A 22,834-nucleotide genomic window follows, 5' to 3' on the forward strand; every position below is an offset into this window, starting at 1 on the left:
GTTCCAGATGGAAGGCGAAAACGGCTGAAGAGGAAGTGGCGTGTTTGTCGTCATGTAAATAACACAGTCATGTTATGACTCCCCAAGCTGGTTGGGGGATTGCGTCCCTGAATGTCAGGCAAATTAGATCCAAGTTCAGGAGGGCAATCGTTCTAGATTATATTAAACAGATGAACGCTCACATCTTTTGTCTTCAGGAATGTGGGATTGTGGATGCTCCACGCGATAAGGACTGGCCTTATGGACAGCATGTATGGTCTGGCTCATGTGTTAATAGGAATGATGGTGTAGGGATATTAATGAGTAACAGGGAGATTAGTTTAGATAGCTACACAGTGGTAGAGGTGGGTAGATGTATAATTGCACATGTTAGCTAGAGGGGGTGGAGGGCTAGAATTATTAATATGTACTGTCCATCAGGACACGACAGGAAAAAGGAGCATTTGGCTCTTTTGGAAAAATTAAGTTTGTTTCTTCCGGGCAAAATGCCTACAGTTTTAGTTGGAGACTTTAATTGGAAATTGTGACATAACTGGTAACCTTATCCAATCTCATTTCTGATTTTTCCCTTCTAGATGCTGCTGCTCTGAAATTTGGCATCCCACCACTGCCAATGTACCATGCTGATAGGGGTGGTATTGCATCCAGGATAGATAAAATGTTGTTTTCCAAAAATATGTTGTGTATGAATTTTGAACAAAATGCTGTACCTTTTTCTGATCATGAGTGTTTGAGAGGTGTGTTTAGTGCCATTGATGACCGTGTGTATGGGGGTGGGGTTTGGAAGCTGAATGTAAGATGTAAGATTATTAGAAGATGAGGATGTGATGAATGAATTAAAAATAAAGTATAAGGAGTGGAGAGTATGTAAGAGGGATTTTGCGTGTGTGCTGGAATGTCGGAACTGGGTTAAGGTGTGCTGCAAAAAATTCTTAAAAAAATGGGGCTATAAAAAAGCTGCTGTTTATCGGAGTAGATTTAATGATTTAAACAGGTGCTTAGACTGGTTATGGAAGTGTGGAGAAAGTGGGATGGATGTGTCTGATCTACTGGCTGAGACAAAGAGTGAATTAAAGCGTGTTATGGATGAAAAAGGGAAAGAAATCATCTATCGCACCAAAATAGAACATCTTGAGAAAGATGAAAAGTGCACGAGGTTCTTTTTTAAGAAAATGAATGGGAGAAAGGTTGATATGGATAAAATCCTGGATAGGAACGGTTTGTGTGTGTCAGGTGAGAATGTGATAAAGGAGGTGAATATGTTCCATAGCAAGTTATATGATAAAAAATGGATTGATTCTGGTCTTGTTTCAGAAGTGCTGAATGGGTTAGAGAACAAGTTGGATAGTGGAGAATGTGATATTTTGAATGAGGATGTGATTATGGATGAAGTGGAAAACGTGATGAAGAGTGCTAAAAAGAATCAGACACCAGGTAAAGACGGATTGCCGGTAGAATTCTATGTGAAGGCGTGGGATTTTCTGGGTGCTGATTTGACTGAGATATGTAAGTATATATGGGAGAATGGTAAGTTGTGTGAATCAATGAAAGAGGGGGTGTTTGTGCTTGTGTATAAGAAAGGTGAGAGAAAGTGTTTAGAGAATTGGAGACCTATAACATTGCTGAACGCAGATTACAAAATCTACAGCAAATTGTTGGCGAATCGTATGCGTGAGGTGATTGGTAGTGTTGTGGATGAGGATCACATGTGTGCTGTGCCTGGAAGAAGTATGAGTGATAACTTATTGTTATTAAGGGATTTGATTGGAGACTGCATGGGAAGGAAACGGAAGTGTATGGCTCTGTCAATTGATTTTGAGAAAGCGTTTGATAGGGTCTCGCATGTGTTTCTGTTTAAAGTTCTGGAGAGAATGGAATTTCCTCAAAAAATTGTGAATGGGATAATGTCTTTGTATGATTGTGTGTCAATTGAGTTCCTTGTTAATGGGTGGTTAAGTGAGAAAGTGAATATTAAGTCTGGTGTAAGGCAGTATGTGTGATTGAACCTTTGTTGTGCTTGGTGAGACGTGATAAAATGATACGAGGTTTGTTGGTACCTGGGAGTGGTGGGAAGCATGTGAAAGTTCTTGGATATATGGATGATGTTGTGGCTGTGAGTGAAAGTGTTGCGTCTATGAGTAGGGTTAAGTTGCTTTTGGAGTTTTTCTGTGGTGCGTCTGGCTTTAGAGTGAATTGGAATAAATGTAGTTTTACATGTTTTGGGGATGACGGGGTTAAAATGGAGGGGGTAAAGTGTGAGGAGGGTGCTATCAAAGTGCTGGGAGTATTATTTAATAAGGCTTGGAAGGTAAGGAGAGCTGGGAGGGGTGTGGATTGCGCATAGAGCGTAAGATAAATTTTTGGCGACTGAGAGACTTGACCTTGAGTGGTAAGATTTTGGTCATAAAAGCGGTGATTCTTCCGATTTTGCTTTTTATTGCAACAGTTTTTCCACCGTCGTGTAAGAAAATAAAAAGAGTGGAAAAGTTAGTTTTTACTTTTTTCTGGAGCAGTAAAATAGAGAAACTTAAGAGAGAGAGTCTTTTCAAGGCGTGTCACCATGGTGGCATGGCCTTTCCAAACATTGAGATTTTTCTGGGGCTTCAGTATATCAAAACTGTTGTTATTTTGCTGAATAAAGGAAATAAGGGAGCGTATATGGCAAGTTATTCTGCTGGTTGAATGTTATATGGCTTATGTTGGAGAAAGAGGGATGCTAGAGTGCCTGTTGCTTTCAAGTGTCTGGTCTGGTATGAGGTGATTGAGAAGTTTGTGAGGAAGCATGATTTACTGAGTGTGCCAATGAATGATTTTAGAATAGCTAAGAATGTGATGAAAATAATACGTAAGAATGATGTGGAATGTAATATTGTGGGGTTGAGAGGGAATGAAGTTTCGGTTGCATGGAAGAGTTTGGGAACGCACGGGATGTCTAATAGACAAAGGGATATTGTATGGATGTCCTTGCACAATATTTTGCCTGTGCGACAGGTTCAGAAGAGACGAGGTCTGACCAGAACTGATGTGTGCCCGAGGGAAGGATGTGGTGGATGTGAGACTGTGTGGCATACTATGTGGGACTGTGATTATGCGTGCAGTGTGTGGAAGTGTGTAGGTGGGTTGTGTAAGGAGTTAGCGGGTGTGAGTTTTATTGACTGGCGTGTTGCAGTGTTTGGAATTGGTGCATCGTGTGAAAAATAGAATCCTATGGTTAATTATGACTTGTGTAATGCAGAGTTTGTGGGATATGAGGAATTTAGGAATTTTCAAAGAGAAGCATGTTTCTGTGAATAAGTGAGTCAGGATGATCCTTTCTAGATTATACTTGATTTATAAATTAGACAGCGAAGGCGGTAGTGGTTCTGATGCAGAGGGTGTCTGGAAATTTAAAAAATGGCAGCACCTGATCAAATATCAGTGAATTTTAGTGATGTTTATTGATGTTCAGGATGTCTTTTGTGTATACCCTTGGTTTGTTATACTAAAATAAATATGAACCATGATGATGAGAGTTGAAACAACGACGTTTAAGTTGATCAGCTTATATTGAGTTGTTTATAACTAACCTGAATGGTTTAAAAAAAAAAAGAAACACCGTGTCTGCAAATTGAGATTCTGATTTGGCTTTTATCCTAAGTCATATCACAAGTCTCGTTAAAGGGTTGATTGTGACTTGTAGGATCGCTACTACCAACAGGTGGCGCTATGAAGTTCAAGTCCTCTTTTACTCTGAAGAGGCAATTTGCATATTATTTTCCCAGAGGAGCATTGCACGGCGAATAATCCTCTTTACCTTGACAAGCCAGAGCTGGTATGTCACTCTCCACAAGGAGAAACCTTACCCCTTAGACCTCAGACAAAAATGTAGTGGTTCTTATTCCTACCATATTATCTAAGGAACAATATGAGGTGCTTTCCAAAGGACTACATTTTGTTCCAAATCAAACTTTTTACTTATTTCAGACATTAATTGATTGTTAACAGATTTTCTAGAAATTTTACTATCAATCGACTTTTTTTTCAGAGAACATTTGTGCTACAAGAATTAGAAGAGGAAAATAATGATGAAGAAAATAAAATCACTAAGCATTTAATTAGTGTCAATTTAAAAAATCCCTATTATTACCCCCCAAAAAAATTGAGGGTTACTGCGATTGATACAATCCAAATGATAGTTGAAAAAGAATGTATTAATTTACACAATAAAGTTAATAAAAAAACAAAACTAGTAGTGATCATCAATAACGAAATGTATGCAACACAGTAAAATTCTTGATAATAACTAGATATACAAGAAATTAATTTAAAATCCTACAGAGATGTGACAAAACAAAACTCTCAACAACCTAATAGAAGGAGTGAAATTAAATATCTTTATTATACAAGATAAAGAATTGATTTCATGGACAATATCTTGCATGGACAACCCACAAAGAAATTTTTCCTCCACCATTATAACAGGGATAGGGTCCATTAATGAAGGGTTAAGCTCGTGGGTAGATGAACACTTGCGTTTGTTGGTACAAAGAACTCTCAATTTCATAAAAGATACAACTGTATTGAGAACTATGAACCACATAAAGTGGGATAAAGAATATCCGCTCCGCTCCATTCAAAGCGCTGCTATTGAACGCAGGTGAATCCTTTGTTTTCATTGAAAAATGTGGAATCACCGCATCCAATACATTGTATGGGTGAAATTTATCTTGCGGAGACAGATAAAGATAAATTGACTTGCTGTGTTCTGGAGAGACACGCCACATGTCCGTCTCCGCGGGTGAGCTGCGGGCGTTGGTGCACGCATAGTGGGCATAGAATTTCTTAAAATCACATCCACTATGCTGTAACATCTGGACGTTGTACAAGTACGCAACGTCCAACCGGCATCATTTACTGACCATGTGCACACACCCTTACTCCAGCTGAGGAAGAATGATTGGTAAAGATAGTCCTCGATACAGTATAATGCAGGTCCCATATAATGCATATAGTAAAATGCACTCCCCATGGTCCTTAATAGTGTATACTGCAGCCCCCCTCATAGAGTATAATGTAGTCCCCTCATAGAGCATAATGCGGCCCCCTAAGAGTATAATGCAGCCCCACACACAGTATAATGCAGGCCCCACCCCCACACAGGATAATTCAGCCACCCACAATCACACAGTATAATGCAGCTCCCTACAAACGCACACACAGTATAGTGCAGACCCCCACACACAGTATAATGTAGCCCCCCTCACACACAGTATAATGCAGCCCCACACACACAGCATAATGCAGCCCCACACACACAGTATAGTGCAGTCCCCCACACAGAGTATAGTACAGTCCCCCCACACACAGTATAATGCAGGCCCCACCCCCACACAGTATAATTCAGCCACCCACAATCACACAGTATAATGCAGCTCCCTACAAACACACACACGGTATAGTTCAGATCCCCACACACAGTATAATGTAGCCCCCCTCACACACAGTATAATTCAGCCCCACACACACAGTATAATGCAGCCCCACACACACAGTATAGTTCAGTCTCCCCACACAGTATAGTGCAGTCCCCCCACACACAGTATAGTGCAGCCCCCACACACAGTACAATGCAGCCCCCACATACACAGTATAATGCAGCCCCCACACACACACTAGTGCACTTGCAAGTGCAATGCGTGAAACTTGCATGAGTCTCTTGCATCAATACCCGGCGCTGCCACCGGCACTCGGGACCGGAATGTGCAGCTGCATGTCTTTCTATGCAGCTAAATGCTCCAGTCCGAATCGCCGGCGGCAGTGCCAGGTATTGATGCAAGAGACTCACGCAAGTTTCTCGCATTGCATTTGCAAGTGTGACCCCGGCCTAACAAGAACACTCAATCCTTCTTCTGTTCTGTAGTCCTAAGAATTCTGGAATTCCATTCCGTGGGAAAATCGCATTTTAAATTCCCGCGATTTTCCCTCGGAAAAACTAGCGATTTGCAAGCGTAATTAGCTTGCAGAATGCTAGCGTTTTCCAAGCGATCTGGAGCATTGCTTGGCAAACTGATTGACAGGTTGGTCACACTCATCAAACATAGTGTTTGACGAGTGTGACCAACTTTTTACTATTGAGGCCGCCTATGCAGCATCAGTAGTAAAAAGATCTAATATTAAAAATAATTAAAAAAAACAAAAATCGTGTTATATTCACCTTCCGATGTCATGTGCAGCGTCCCCAGGCCTCCGCGATGCTCCGGCAGGTCCCGTTCCCAGTGATGCATTGCGGCAATGACCTTTGATGACGTCGCGGTCTCATGAGACCGCTACAGTATCGCGAGACAGCGACCTCAGCAAAGGTCATTATCGCAATGCATCAACTGGGAACGGGACCTGCCGCGTGTATCGCTGGAGCCTGGGGACGCTGCGCGGGACATCAGAAGGTGAATATAACCTGATTTTTTTTATTTTAATTCTATTTTTACAGGGATATGGTACCCACAGCCCAGAGGACAGTCTCCTCTCCTCCGGACCGTGGGTACCATCCGCAAATGTTCTGCTTACTTTTCGCATGGTGGGTACAGCTACATGCGGAAAGTAAGCAGAACAATGCATTCCTATGTGGGCAGAATTGTCGCGATTTCGCAAAATAATGAGCATGCTGCGGATTTTTCCACGATGCGATTCCACCGTGAGAAAATCCGCAGCATTAGCACAGCATTGCGGAATCCCATAGGATTGCATGGGATGCTGCTTATTTTGCGGCAAAATCGCAAGTTAAAAACCGCCGCGAAAACGTGAAAAAACCGCGACGTGTGAACACAGCCTTAGACTCCATAGTTTTGTGTCATCAGCAAACACTGACACATCAATCTCAGCCCATCCACCAGGTCATTAATAAAGAGATCAAAAAGAATTAGTCCCAGCACAGGTCACTGACGTCTTGTCGACAGCCCTGCAGACAATGACAGACACTGTGAGCAGAGGCGGAGACTCAGGCAGTGACAGAGAAGCCATACCAGTGCCATAAAGCCAATGGAGGCAGACCACGCATGTGCTATGGGGCCTGAGATCTGAGGGGCCTAGCTTTTGCTTTGTTCTACACCATTGATTACATATTTTTAGGTTTATTCGCTTGCTTTCACTTACAGCACACATTTATGATTTATTTTCTGATTATATTAGTTACAATCATCTATTGTATTATTTCTAAACACTGTTTTTCTGGTGATTTCTTTGTATTCCCGTTCATACTGCACCCACACACACAAATGACACACCATTTGAAAGGTAAACTTGCCCCCTTCAGCAAGAAAATAGCCAAACAAACCACACATCCACGATTTGATCATAAAATACAGTTTAAACATTAATTTTCATAAACCTGCAGTAAGGAAAAATGGCCTGCAGGTGGCACCACAGTACTCCAAAGCACACTACCAACACATTTGTAAACATGCACTGCTTTTTCGCTGATTACTTCACCCCACACACACAAATGATACACCATTTGAAAGGTAAACTTGCTCCCTTAAGCAAGAAAATAGCCAAACAAACCACACGTCCACGATTTTATCACTAAATACAGCTTAAACATTCATTTTCATAAACCTGCAGAAAGACACAATGACCTGCAGGTGGCACCTCAACCGGAAAACATTTTTTGGCCTCTACTTATCAAAACAATTTATTGTATTACCAATCTACATATATAAATACCTGTCTGTGTTCATCAGCTCATGAAATACATTTACATTTGACCAGCTTGCTTTTGCTGAAATTGCCTGCGCCCCCGACGACCAATGTGCGAATATTTCACACAGGCCAAGCTAGTTGTTTTTATTTTTTTTGGGGGGGGTTACACTTCAATCTTTTGCAATGGGACCCCATGATCTCTGTGTATGCCCCTTTAGCAATACTACTACTAACAATGTGAACTCTGTAACCCAGCATTAAACTCCTGGCCAAGGGAACAATTCCAGTTCTGTCTTGCAGAATATATGCGGGTGGATTACACAATGCGGCACTGCAGACAATCACTACATCCGCCGGAGTTTTATATAAAAGCTTACCTTTTCACATCTTCGTCTCCTGGCAAATCTAAAAATGTTATGGCAGAAAATGTAGAATTAAAAGGAGACCGAAAAGAAACTTATGAAAATGTACATATTTATATTTAGTATAAATACCTTAATTGAACTTATATAGAAAAGCAACAGGAGAAAAAAATAAACTTAGAATGAAACAATGAAGCAAATGACAACAGTGAGCACTATGGCCAGGCTGACACTTTGTGGCTGCCACGAATTTGGTGCATTTTTTCTTTTCATTTACAAAATGTGAAATAAAAAATGTAGAAAGTTTTTCCATCTTAAAATTCATCCTGCAATGCAGAGAGGAGGAGTTGTTACAGATCTCCAGAGTTGGGACAAATGTCTGCCGTCTCTTAATGTGACTGCTGACACACTCTTACAATTTGAGGCAGTCAAATGTATGCGCTTTACATACTTTTGGTCATGGGGCGACTAGACTGATCTGACTTCTCTCAATTCTCTTCTATTGAACACATATTGTAGTTGTCACATGGCCGCCCTCTCACATGGGAAACACCGTAGAATCATGACTGTCAAATATAGTGACTGCAGACTTTTGTCCAATGTCTGGATAACGACTCCAAGGGCTCACTCACATTAGCATATAACACGGCCGAGTGCAATCCAATGTATTATAGGATAGCAATCGGCCCAATTTGGCATTGGGAAAAAAAACGCAGAATGCTCTGAGTGCGTCCGACAATAGGACCATGCACACCCATACAAGTCTATGGGCATGTGTAAATCATTGGACTGCACTTGGATGTCATCTGAGTGCAGTCCAAAAATTGTGCACCTGTGCTCCCATTCTCCCATGCAAGAGAATTGGATCATTGTAAGATGACACTCGGATCAAACTCTGGCAGAGTATGAGAGAATATATGGCCGTCTGGCTGCTGCCTTGTTCCTCACCAGTATCTCCCCTTTTTGCAGTTTCACAACTATCGCCCTGTAATCAGCTGGTGTGGGTGGATTGCCCGCCAGGGTAGTGGGGTACTCGGTACCGGGCCGGTATTTCACTGGGAAGTGTCACAGTAGCGGTGACCTGGTCCGTGGCACTGGGCGTCCATGTAAGGGAGTGAAGTGATGGAATAAAGTTTATGAATAGATGATTCGTGACGCCACCTGTGGTGTTCGGCAAATGTTAAGCCGACGCTGCAGACAGATCCTCTGGGACAGATGGTGTAGTGCAGCAATGATGTTATAGCCCTCCACAGGCAGGGCTGTAGTCCCAGGGCAGTGTAGGTGGGTGTTGGGAAGGAAGGTGCAGTGTCAGGCACAGAGATGTAGCAGTGCCGGGGAGGTTGCAGCAAGAAGGCAAGGACACAATAGGTTGCAGTTTCTTTACCTTACTTGACAAATGCAGTCCAGGGTCCTGAGTACAGATGGCACAGGAGCTGGTTAGCCTGGAAGCAAATCAGGAATCACTCTGGCAGATGGGTTGTGCAGTCTCCTTACTAGCGCTCTCTATGAAGTACTCCCAGTACTGAGTTACAATGCAGTTTCTCCTTTCTGATGTTATCCACACTCCACTCGCATGGCAGACAGCCATAGCCTTCTATCTCTCTTGGCTCACCCGTCGCTGTTGTGCCTCCGAGGATTATGTGGGAATAGGGCATTTACAGCTTCCTATTCCTCTGGTTTCTGGTGCAGGACCGTTAGTATCCATACACCCTTGGAGACCAGGCTCCAGATCATGCGCTATCACTGGGACTGAGCTCTCCACTTTCCTCAGTCTCCCCAGCTCTTCTCCTCCACGTCTGCACACGACGCCCTCCTCACACTAACTGACTAATTTCCCCCTCTGGCCCCCAGAGAGAAGCTCTTCCCCTTAGTATTGGTTCAGAGCTCCCTCTGTTGGCCCGGAGTGGGAACTGTGTTGCATGTTATGGTTAACTGCCAGAGAGACCCTTCTGGCTTCCAGGCATGACATCACCCTCCCTAGGAGGAAGGCAATGCCACTGTGGCGACCATACTCCTGGGGGCGCTACATGGGCTTAAAACAACCTCTGCTTTGGAGAGATCTTACTTCTTAGGAGAGTCTTTTGACAATAAGTTGATCAAAAAGTGTCCCCTGTTGGGACCACTAGGAATCAAATGTAATCTGTTGTAATTTTTCAGAAAGAGATCAATTTTTCCTAAGTTTCACCAGAAGGATATTGAAACATTACATGATACTCATTCAAAATATTGAGGGTATCCCAAAATATACTATTTTTTTTCAACCTCCATGCAGTCTAATAACCGCTCTGACGTACCCTAACTATGTCTTCAGATGGTCTCAGCTCCATGATGCCCATATCACCACTGTAATATCCATGGACAATTAATTAGTTACTCTTCACCTGCTCGGTGATCTACTGGAGGCCTCCGGGACAGAGTTGACAAGGGGAGACACATCTGGTCTCACTTCAAAGTAAGGTGAGGATAACCATTTTGAAGGATTAGCAGTAGTGATGAGCGAGTATACTCGTTACTCTAGATTTCCTGAGCATGCTCGGGTGATTTCATTTCTGTCGCCGTTTTGCGGCTGCTAGACAGCCTGAATACATGTGGGGATTTCCTAACAAACAGGCAACCCCCACATGTATTCAGGCTGTCTAGCAGCCACAAATCACGCAGCTACAGCAACAAAAACTAATTCTTCGAGCACATCCAAATACTCGGAGATCACTCGAGCATGCTCGGGAAATCTCGAGTAACGAGTATACTCGTTCATCACTAATTAGCAGGCATCTACTGAGCATGTGCAGCTTGCATTGAAAAAACTGCCCTGGCAGCGAGGCAGGCAGCAGCCTCTGACATGCGTGTTGTCAGAGAACGATAGCAGGGGTGTGCAATTTTTGAAACTGATTGTATTTTTCTATTTTATTTCTTGTAGGATTTTAAGACACTGACCTCTGATTAATATCCTCTAATTAATATTGTGGGAATAATTCATGAGCTGTGTCAGACTGAAGAACATTGGGCCCACCAGAGGATTTGATTCTGAAGGCCCACCTTTCTTATCCACTCAAGAGCCCAATTTCAGAGGTAAGGTTTGCACTATGTAATCTCCTGAAGGAGAAGTGAGGGCCCACTGGAGGATTCTCTGGTAGTCTGGTGGGCCAGTCCAACCCTGCTTACCCGGGAGGAGATTCTGTTTGCCACCACTCTCTACCATGGTGGATGATGAGGATCCAGAAAGGGAGACCCAGTCTATTAAAGGTGTTTTCCACTTTTAGAAAATTGGACCCATTACATATTATGTAAAATAACAAAATCAGATCATACGTTCCCTCCCCAAATCCCCACATCGACCGCTCACATCATCACTGTGGTTCACAACATCTACGTCAGCATGACCTGCTGAGTTCAGCGACTGGCTGCAGAGGTGATGTGAACAGTCGATATGACTATGAAAACACGGAAGCCAAAGCTGTGGTGGAGACTCAGACAGTACTGGACACAGGGAGGGGGAATACTGTTTGAATGTGTTATTTTAAATAATAGGCTACATTTGAGGTCCACTTTTCTAAACACATATCTCCTAAAAGGGCCCAGAATTTAGAAAATGGACAGTCACCGCTGAATGTTATTTTTAACCTTCTTTTCTGATTGTATTGCTCTTTTACATGGACAGTAAACAGTTAGTCTTGTTTCATTACTCCTCCTGAAAATGCAGTTTTATACAGATAATAAAGAAAGAATACATATACTTCAAATACTGCCATCTGCATAAATAATTAGCTATAACGGTAAAATATTCCCGTTAGGGTGTGTGCACACGTAAGCGGTTTTTTTTGCGTTTTTACTGGCAAAAATGCTTAAAAAATGCTTACAAGAAGCATCCCATTCATTTGAATGAATTCCGCACTTTTTGTGCATATTGATGCGCTTTTTTCTGCAAAAAAAAACGCATCGCGGTAAAAAAATGCAGCATGCTCATTAATTTCGTGGAAAAATCTGCATTTCCAATTATATTCTATGAGACTGGGGATGCTCCGGAGAAAATCACGGCAAAAACCGCGGCAAAAACGCGTGTTTTCTGGGAAGGAGTCCGGGTACTTTTGTCAGGAATTTTCTGCATACGTGGGTACATAGCCTTAATGTCCCAGAAGACAGGTTCAGAAAATCATTTAAAAAAATGACATATTTTACCTTCTTGAAGTTTTTTTCGTCTTTTACGCTTTACGATGAAAATAACGATGGGTATCAGCAGCAGCACTAGAATGATGGCAGGGGCAGCATATGTCAGGATAGCCATCACTTCTGAATCCGAGCCATCCGATGCTTCAGTGACTTCAGGGTTTGAGTCACTGGTTACATCAGATGTGATTGTGGACAGGGTCTGGTCTCCATCGGCTGTAACTACAGTGTATGTCTGGCTGGTTGGTGCGAGCTCTTCTTCTGTGCTGGTCTCCTCCATCTGTAAGTAAGCACTAAGACTGAATACATATACAACAACCAACCTAATACACCCATAAAGGGAGTTTTATTTAATCACAACAATTTTGGTGGTCTCGTGACTTTACCCCTTTTAATCCTGTACTGGCTCAGTGCGGTTTTATATATGGAATTAGCTGCATGGCTTTAGAGGTGCTTACACCTTTTTGTAGAGATCTGATGTGCCAATAATTAGAAATCTAGTGCAGAAATGTGTTAAAGAGGTTGTCCAGTTTGGGATGAAAGTCTGCAGCCACACCATGTAATTGCAGACTTCTGAATCATCACTCGCATGTTCCACACGCGTCAGCATATTCCGGTGCCAGCGTCAGGAGTGGGGGGCAAAGTTCCGATATGTATACATGCGGCCACGTGTTGACTAGACTTGCTCATCCTCTTTCAGTTCACTTGTATTCAGGAAGGCAGCGGACGCCTAGTTGGAATGTGGCCAGAAGTAAGCAAAACACATACTTGCAGTTAAGTGACTGCACAATCTTGCTGTCGGCACCGGAGAACCCGGTCTGATGCGCGTGCGGTGAGGATTCAGAAGTCTTCAGTCTGGAGTTTTCTTATGTACAGTGGGGCAAAAAAGTATTTAGTCAGTCAGCAATAGTGCAAGTTCCACCACTTAAAAAGATGAGAGGCGTCTGTAATTTACATCATAGGTAGACCTCAACTATGGGAGACAAACTGATAAAAAAAAATCCAGAAAATCACATTGTCTGTTTTTTTTTCATTTTATTTGCATATTATGGTGGAAAATAAGTATTTGGTCAGAAACAAACAATCAAGATTTCTGGCTCTCACAGACCTGTAACTTCTTCTTTAAGAGTCTCCTCTTTCCTCCACTCATTACCTGTAGTAATGGCACCTGTTTAAACTTGTTATCAGTATAAAAAGACACCTGTGCACACCCTCAAACAGTCTGACTCCAAACTCCACTATGGTGAAGACCAAAGAGCTGTCAAAGGACACCAGAAACAAAATTGTAGCCCTGCACCAGGCTGGGAAGACTGAATCTGCAATAGCCAACCAGCTTGGAGTGAAGAAATCAACTGTGGGAGCAATAATTAGAAAATGGAAGACATACAAGACCACTGATAATCTCCCTCGATCTGGTGCTCCACGCAAAATCCCACCCCGTGGGGTCAGAATGATCACAAGAACGGTGAGCAAAAATCCCAGAACCACGCGTGGGGACCTAGTGAATGAACTGCAGAGAGCTGGGACCAATGTAACAAGGCCTACCATAAGTAACACACTACGCCACCATGGACTCAGATCCTGCAGTGCCAGACATGTCCCACTGCTTAAACCTGTACATGTCCGGGCCCGTCTGAAGTTTGCTAGAGAGCATTTGGATGATCCAGAGGAGTTTTGGGAGAATGTCCTATGGTCTGATGAAACCAAACTGGAACTGTTTGGTAGAAACACAACTTGTCGTGTTTGGAGGAAAAAGAATACTGAGTTGCATCCATCAAACACCATACCTACTGTAAAGCATGGTGGTGGAAACATCATGCTTTGGGGCTGATTCTCTGCAAAGGGGCCAGGACGACTGATCCGGGTACATGAAAGAATGAATGGGGCCATGTATCGTGAGATTTTGAGTGCAAACCTCCTTCCATCAGCAAGGGCATTGATGATGAAACGTGGCTGGGTCTTTCAACATGACAATGATCCAAAGCACACCGCCAGGGCAACGAAGGAGTGGCTTCGTAAGAAGCATTTCAAGGTCCTGGAGTGGCCTAGCCAGTCTCCAGATCTCAACCCTATAGAAAACCTTTGGAGGGAGTTGAAAATCCGTGTTGCCAAGCGAAAAGCCAAAAACATCACTGCTCTAGAGGAGATCTGCATGGAGGAATGGGCCAACATACCAACAACAGTGTGTGGCAACCTTGTGAAGACTTACAGAAAACGTTTGACCTCTGTCATTGCCAACAAAGGATATATCACAAAGTATTGAGATGAAATTTTGTTTCTGACCAAATACTTATTTTCCACCATAATATGCAAATAAAATGAAAAAAAAACAGACAATGTGATTTTCTGGATTTTTTTTTCTCAGTTTGTCTCCCATAGTTGAGGTCTACCTATGATGTAAATTACAGACGCCTCTCATCTTTTTAAGTGGTGGAACTTGCACTATTGCTGACTGACTAAATACTTTTTTGCCCCACTGTACATGAGGAATAACAATACCGTATTTCTATTCACAGTAGCGGCTGCAGCACTTTCTTGGCGTCTTTGTTCCTGTCTTCCTGTGATTCGAGCTCCTCCCCTCTCAATATAAGCTGCGGCTGTAATCTGATCCCTCAGCAAAAACAGATTTGAATATCAGTGAACGATCACTGCAGGAAACAGGAATGAGGAGTGTCATGATCTCAGTGCGGGTTTGACTCGCACACGTGGGGTTAATGTTTGGAACCAGTGCTGATGACTGGCATTTCTGGGGTTAAAGGTTGTGATCCCGATGCAGGCTTACCTGCACACCTGGGGCTATGATTGTGGCCTCTCCCTGGTTCTGGGGGAGGCTTCTTATAGCCTCAGGACGCTCCCATCCCTGTCAGTTAGACTTTCGCCCTTGGCATTGTGTGGTGACCCCTGAGTGTGTTAGTGCTGTGTTCTGGTTGCTTGATTCTCTGTGTATGACTTGGTCTGTTCCCTGGATATCGCTTTGGATTCTGCCTGGTACCTCCTATGTCTGTTTGGTTTTGATCTCTGCTTGGCCCTGATTATCCGCTCTGTCTCCTCCCTGGTACTGTACTGTGATCATGTGTATGACCTTTGGCTTTGTCTGACCGTCTGTTTATCCCTCCTGTACCTCGCTGGTCTGTACTGTGCATTAGAGTTGAGCGAAACGGGTCGAAAAAATTCAAAAGTCGCCGACTTTTGGCAAAGTCGGGTTTCATGAAACGAAACCCGACCCTAGGATGAGGTCGGCCACGAGGTCGGCGACTTACGCGCCAAAGTCGCGTTTCAAAAGTTTGTTTTGCGCTCTTTTTCAGCCAATCAGGATCCACGGACACTGTGGGCAACGTGATGACCTAGGCACGGGTCACCACCATCTTTCAGAAGGGCATGCAAGTGATTGGCTTGCTTTGGTGGGCGTCACAGGGGGTATAAAAGGGCGTGCACGCCGACCGCCATCTTACTTCTGCCGATCTTAGTATAGGGAGAGGTTGCTGCTGATTCTGTAGGGAGAGCGTTAGGCAGGGAAGAAGACAAAAAAACTGCTTCTGCTGCTAGCGATTTGGCCTGCACAACACACAAGTCACTGTGTGTGCAGTGCAAGGGGAGGCTATATAGTGGTGTATCAGTGGTGTTGGTTGTTGGGCTGCCTTCTGAGGCTTCCTGACACGCTGGCATTGCTGTTTACCCACTGCTCCACAAACTGCTTTTTTAAAAGCAATCCAATCTCCCTTATCCTCTAGTCACTTTTGTTACAGCTGTGCCATCGAGCATGTCACATAGCGCTCAGATATCAGTGGGCCTCACACAATCCACAAGTGTCCAGTGTCCAAAAGTGTGCGCAGAGATTCAAAATCTCCATTATCCTCTCGTCACTTTGGTCACAGGCAGCTGTGCCATCGAGCGTGTCACATAGCGCTCAGATATCAGTGGGCCTCACACAATCCACAAGTGTCCAGTGTCCAAAAGTGTGCGCAGAGATTCAAAATCTCCATTATCCTCTCGTCACTTTGGTCACAGGCAGCTGTGCCATCGAGCGTGTCACATAGCGCTCAGATATCAGTGGGCCTCACACAATCCACAAGTGTCCAGTGTCCAAAAGTGTGCGCAGAGATTCAAAATCTCCATTATCCTCTCGTCACTTTGGTCACAGGCAGCTGTGCCATCGAGCGTGTCACATAGCGCTCAGATATCAGTGGGCCTCACACAATCCACAAGTGTCCAGTGTCCAAAAGTGTGCGCAGAGATTCAAAATCTCCATTATCCTCTCGTCACTTTGGTCACAGGCAGCTGTGCCATCGAGCGTGTCACATAGCGCTCAGATATCAGTGGGCCTCACACAATCCACAAGTGTCCAGTGTCCAAAAGTGTGCGCAGAGATTCAAAATCTCCATTATCCTCTCGTCACTTTGGTCACAGGCAGCTGTGCCATCGAGCGTGTCACATAGCGCTCAGATATCAGTGGGCCTCACACAATCCACAAGTGTCCAGTGTCCAAAAGTGTGCGCAGAGATTCAAAATCTCTATTATCCTCTCGTCACTTTGGTCACAGGCAGCTGTGCCATCGAGCGTGTCACATAGCGCTCAGATATCAGTGGGCCTCACACAATCCAAAAGTGTCCACTGTCCACAAGTGTGTGCAGAAATTCTAAATCTCCCCTGTCCTATAGACACCTTGTACCTTGTTTTACATTACTATATAGTTTGTTGGATTTTGTCTACATTTCTACCAAAAATGAGGAAGGCTGGTGGAAGAGGCCGTGGAATTGGGCGGGGGTTGGCAGCTGGTAATGATGGTGTTGGTGGTGGATCTGATGGTAGTGGCAAGAGCAAAATAGGACCGAATGCAGGAGGTGCTGACCCTGCGTCATCGTCTGTCTACATAAGGCCTCGAACGCTTAGTTTTCTAGGAGTTGGCAAACCGCTTTTAAAGGCAGAGCATCAGGAAAAAGTTTTGTCTTACATTGCTGACTCAGCCTCCAGCTCTATCGCCTCCTCTTCTTCAGTTGTAAAAAGTAAAAGCACTGAGTCGTCATTGGAGGCTCATGTTCATGAACCACACCTTTCCTTGTGTCCTTCACCCCAACCAAGATTGAAGGATGACGCAGGCCATACTACTGATTACTCCATGGAGCTGTTTTCACATACCATGCCTGGATTATCAAGTCAAATGGTGAATTACCCAGGCCAAGATGAATCTGACATGGAGTGCACTGATGCACAGCCGCTGATGGATGATTCTGCTGGTACATTCACTCAGAGCACTACATTGTCCTCGTAGTGTACAGAGCCAGATTTTGACCCTGATTAGACTTAGGTGCCCCTTCCCGCACACTATACCACCATACACGGTGACACATAGAAAGGTGCACATGACATAGAAGAGGAGGTGATGGATGACCCAGTTGTTGACCCAGATTGGCATCCATTGGGGGAAGAGGGTGCTGCTTCCAATAGCTCAGATGAGGAGCATCCACAGCAGACATCGACATCGCAACAGCTGTTATCTGGCAGGCCCGGAGCACTCCAAAGACAGGTTCCAAACATCAAAAGAGTTGCTGGACAGCTTGTCCAGAGGGTCAAAAGATCACAGCGTGCTATGCCGCAAAATGTCTGCCAAAGTAGGAAGAGTGCAGTGTGGCACTTTTTTGAACAAAATCCTCATGATCAGGCCAAGGTTATCTGTAAGAAGTGCGCAAAGACCTTTAGCCGAGGGAAAAATCTGAAAAATTTGAATACCAGTTGCATGCTTAGACATTTAACCAGCATGCACTTGCAAGCGTGGACACAACACCAAACCTCAAGTGCCACATGTGCAACTGATCACAACGAAGGTAGTCAGCAACGCTACATTGTTTCCCCCACTGTAAGCCCACTGGTTAGCACAGCAGCAAATGTTGAGGTGTCGTTGCAAGGCCACAGCAGTCAGGGAATCCCACTGTTATATCAACGAAAGACTGATTCTAGGCCATCAGAAAGAACACCAACTCCATCACCATCATCAACCCTCTCTCAGTCCGCCCTGTCCACCGCTACTTCCACCATATGCAGCTCTCAAGTTCAGCTCACCCTCCCAGACACTATGAGTAGGTCAAGAAAGTACTCAGTCTCTCATCCGCGTACACTGGGTTTGAACGCCCACATTGCCAAACTAATCTCGTTTGAGATGATGCCCTTTCTGTTGGTGGAAAGCACAGCTTTCCGCGAACTCATGGCCTATGCAGTACCACGCTATGACCTACCCAGTCGCCACTTCTTCTCTCGCAAAGCCATCCCAGCCCTCCACCATCATGTGAAAGACCGCATTGTCCATGCACTCAAGCAGTCAGTGCGCGGAAAGGTGCACCTCACAACTGATGCATGGTCCAGTCGGCATGGCCAGGGCCGTTACGTGTCCATCACTGCGCACTGGGTTAATGTGGTGGATGCAGGGTCCACAGGGGACAGCGGTGGTGGGACAGTGCTGCCTAGCCCACGGTATAGGAAACAGTTGGCTGTAGGCGTTCGACCCTCCTCCTCCTCCTCCAGAAGCGAAAGCTCGTCCACAGAGCGCAGTCGTACGAGCACTCCATCTGCAGCTGCCACTGTTGCACACGATGTGTCCCCCTATCGAGCAGCTAGTGGAAAGCGTCAGCAGGCTGTGTTGCAAATGATGTGTTTGGGCGACAGACACACCGCCGAGGTGCTGGCCGAGTACTTGAAGCGACAAACTGAGTCATGGCTGGGCAGTGTACATCTTGAGGCAGGCAAGGTAGTTAGTGATAACGGGCGTAATTTTGTGGCAGCCATAGCCCTTTCAAATCTCAGCCACATACCTTGCTTGGCTCACACCTTGAACCTGGTGGTGCAGTGCTTCCTCAAAAATTATCCGGAGTTAACAGCCCTGCTCCAGAAGGTGCGAAGACTGTGCGCTCACATCCGCCGGTCGCCTGTACACTCCGTTCGTATGCAGAAGCTGCAGCGATTGCTCCACCTTCCCAACCACCGCCTCATTATCGACATTGCAACAAGGTGGAACTCCACCCTGCACATGGTGGAGCGGCTGTGCGAGCAGAGGCGGGCCATAATGCATTTGTGGGAGGATACACGGCCAGGCACTTTGAGAGCAGACATGGAGTTGACAGGCGTGCAGTGGTCGAAGCTGAAAGACCTTTGTAAAGTCCTTCAGTGTTTTGAGGAATGCACACGGCTGGTAAGCGCAGACAACGCCATCCTAAGCATGAGCATCCCACTTATGCGTCTGCTCATGCAAACTTTGACGCACCTTAAGGAGCAGGCGTCTGCAGCCAATGTTGATGAGGAGGAAGAGGAGGAGGGAATCCTTGATGACATTCAGCCATTGTCTGCTCAGGGACCTCTCCTGGACGAGGTGGAGGAAGAAGAGGAGGAGGAGGAGGATGATGGGGATGATTACTTAGGGGAGGAGGATGCATCTCGTGGGGCAAGTGAAAATGTTGGCGTGGCAAGGTCTGGTACAGGGTTTGTGCGTGACTGGAGGGATGTGGATTTGCCAGAAAGTGCTCCTCCACCCAGCACTCGCAGTGCATCATTGACACCGGGAACATTGGCCCACATGTCAGATTATGCCTTGCGGATCCTAAAAAGGGACCCCCGCATTGCCAAAATGATGAACGATGACGACTACTGGTTGGCCAGTATCCTGGATCCATGCTATAAAGGCAAATTACAAAACATCATGCCACAGGAGAACCTTGACCTAATATTGGCTAATAAACAAGCAACTCTGGTAAATCGGTTGCTTGAGGCATTCCCAGCACACAGCAGCGGTGATGGTTCTCACACGAGCCGTACGGGCCGGGGGCAGCTTGGCAGAGGTGTTCGTGGTGCACACAGCAGATGTGGCGTTGGAGACAGGGGTTTCATGACAATGTTGTGGACTGATTTTTCAAATACCGCTCACACAACTGGTAATACTGCATCGATGGAAAGTGACAGGAGACAGCAGTTGTCAACTATGGTTACAAACTACTTTTCCTCCCATATCGATGTTCTCCCACACAGGTCATTCCCCTTTGACTATTGGGCCGCTAAACTGGACACCTGGCCTGAATTGGCCCAATATGCCTTACAGGAGCTCGCTTGCCCAGCTGCAAGTGTGCTATCGGAAAGAGTCTTCAGTGCAGCTGGATCAATCCTGACAGAAAAAAGGACCCGTCTGTCAACCCAAAATGTGGATGATCTAACCTTCATTAAAATGAACCACGCATGGGTTTCCAAGGATTTTGTCCCACCTTCCCCTGATGACACATAGGGTGACAGAAAAATGGCTTGCTTTGGTCCACCTCTTCCTGGTACTTCACCTATTTCGCCTTTTGCATCAGCTGAATGTCCAACATCAACATATGCCACTTTCTAAAACTCCTTAACTGTGCTGCCTCCCCCCCCATGGCCGGGGTCACCACCTAGCGCACGACACCGTGCGAGTGCCGTTGCCCTGGACAGGTGGGTAGGCCGACTCTTGGGCGCGGGCACTGGCACAGGGTCCCTCATAGTGCAATCAAGTGTCTCTGACGGTGGTGGTGCACACCCGCCGTCAGACACACCGCTGTACTATGAGGGGCCCAGTGCCAGTACCGACGCCCACGAGTGGGCCCCCCTTGCTTGGGCAGGGCCCCAGCATTTGCAATCTTTACCTCTCCCTGCTCCTCCGCTGTGTAATCTGGGCCGTCAAATCCATACTGTGCCTGACACCGTCTGAGCCTGCCTCCTGAGACATATATTTTGAATGTGTACGCTATCCATACATGTTATCCGGGGATACGGTACCCTTTCTAACCTTTGTGCAATCACGTGCAATCCATACTGGGCCTAACACCGTCTGAGCCTGCCTCCTGAGACATATATTTTGAATGTGTACGCTATCCATACATGTTATCCGGGGATACGGTACCCTTTCTAACCTTTGTGCAATCACGTGCAATCTATACTGGGCCTAACACCGTCTGAGCCTGCCTCCTGAGACATATATTTTGAATGTGTACGCTATCCATACATGTTATCCGGGGATACGGTACCCTTTCTAACATTTGTGCAATCACGTGCAATCCATACTGGGCCTAACACCGTCTGAGCCTGCCTCCTGAGACATATATTTTGAAAGTGTACGCTATCCATACATGTTATCCGGGGATACGGTACCCTTTCTAACCTTTGTGCAATCACGTGCAATCCATACTGGGCCTAACACCGTCTGAGCCTGCCTCCTGAGACATATATTTTGAATGTGTACGCTATCCATACATGTTATCCGGGGATACGGTACCCTTTCTAACCTTTGTGCAATCACGTGCAATCCATACTGGGCCTAACACCGTCTGAGCCTGCCTCCTGAGACATATATTTTGAATGTGTACGCTATCCATACATGTTATCCGGGGATACGGTACCCTTTCTAACCTTTGTACAATCACGTGCAATCCATACTGGGCCTAACACCGTCTGAGCCTGCCTCCTGAGACATATTTTGAATGTGTACGCTATCCATACATGTTATCCGGGGATACGGTACCCTTTCTAACCTTTGTGCAATCACGTGCAATCCATACTGGGCCTAACACCGTCTGAGCCTGCCTCCTGAGACATATATTTTGAATGTGTACGCTATCCATACATGTTATCCGGGGATACGGTACCCTTTCTAACCTTTGTGCAATCACGTGCAATCCATACTGGGCCTAACACCGTCTGAGCCTGCCTCCTGAGACATATATTTTGAATGTGTACGCTATCCATACATGTTATCCGGGGATACGGTACCCTTTCTAACCTTTGTGCAATCACGTGCAATCCATACTGGGCCTAACACCGTCTGAGCCTGCCTCCTGAGACATATATTTTGAATGTGTACGCAATCCATACATGTTATCCGGGGATACGGTACCCTTTCTAACCTTTGTGCAATCACGTGCAATCCATACTGGGCCTAACACCGTCTGAGCCTGCCTCCTGAGACATATATTTTGAATGTGTACGCTATCCATGCATGTTATCCGGGGATACGGTACCCTTTCTAACCTTTGTGCAATCACGTGCAATCCATACTGGGCCTAACACCGTCTGAGCCTGCCTCCTGAGACATATATTTTGAATGTGTACGCTATCCATACATGTTATCCGGGGATACGGTACCCTTTCTAACCTTTGTGCAATCACGTGCAATCCATACTGTGCCTGACACCGTCTGAGCCTGCCTCCTGAGACATATATTTTGAATGTGTACGCTATCCATACATGTTATCCAGGGATACGGTACCCTTTCTAACCTTTGTGCAATCACGTGCAATCCATACTGGGCCTGACACCGTCTGAGCCTGCCTCCTGAGACATATATTTTGAATGTGTACGCTATCCATACATGTTATCCAGGGATACGGTACCCTTTCTAACCTTTGTGCAATCACGTGCAATCCATACTGGGCGTGAGAACGGCTGGCGAGCTGTTAAGCAAGCTACAGCACCTGTCCAGACAAGTACAGGGATTCCCTAGCGAGGAGACTTATTTGATTGTTTTCAATGTTGGGACAGCAATTTTTGGGGAGCACTATACTCTGGAGAATGATAGATGGGGCCCACCATACACTGGAACATTCCAAAGGTGGACATCAGACACTGGAGCAGCATTTACA

General features: G+C 45.3%; 1 protein-coding gene across 3 annotated transcripts in view; it reads right to left on the bottom strand.

The window, feature by feature from the left end:
- TMEM154 (transmembrane protein 154) overlaps nucleotides 1–22,834 on the bottom strand; it is a 99,686-nt gene that overhangs the window by 62,004 nt on the left and 14,848 nt on the right. For 2 of the 3 annotated variants that reach the window (XM_073576371.1, XM_073576364.1), the window contains exons 2-3: nucleotides 12,213–12,480; nucleotides 8,052–8,079 (exon numbers count right to left, since the gene is read on the bottom strand). In XM_073576371.1, coding sequence (XP_073432472.1) covers nucleotides 8,052–8,079; nucleotides 12,213–12,480 — 296 coding nt within the window. Of the gene's footprint in view, nucleotides 1–8,051; nucleotides 8,080–12,212; nucleotides 12,481–12,586; nucleotides 12,736–22,834 lie in introns of those variants that run through there. The other variant, XM_073576368.1, reaches the window with a different exon arrangement.

Source organism: Dendrobates tinctorius, unplaced genomic scaffold (genome assembly GCF_039654945.1).
Source record: "Dendrobates tinctorius isolate UK_male_01 unplaced genomic scaffold, ASM3965494v1 ptg000008l, whole genome shotgun sequence".
Lineage (NCBI taxonomy): Eukaryota > Metazoa > Chordata > Amphibia > Anura > Dendrobatidae > Dendrobates > Dendrobates tinctorius.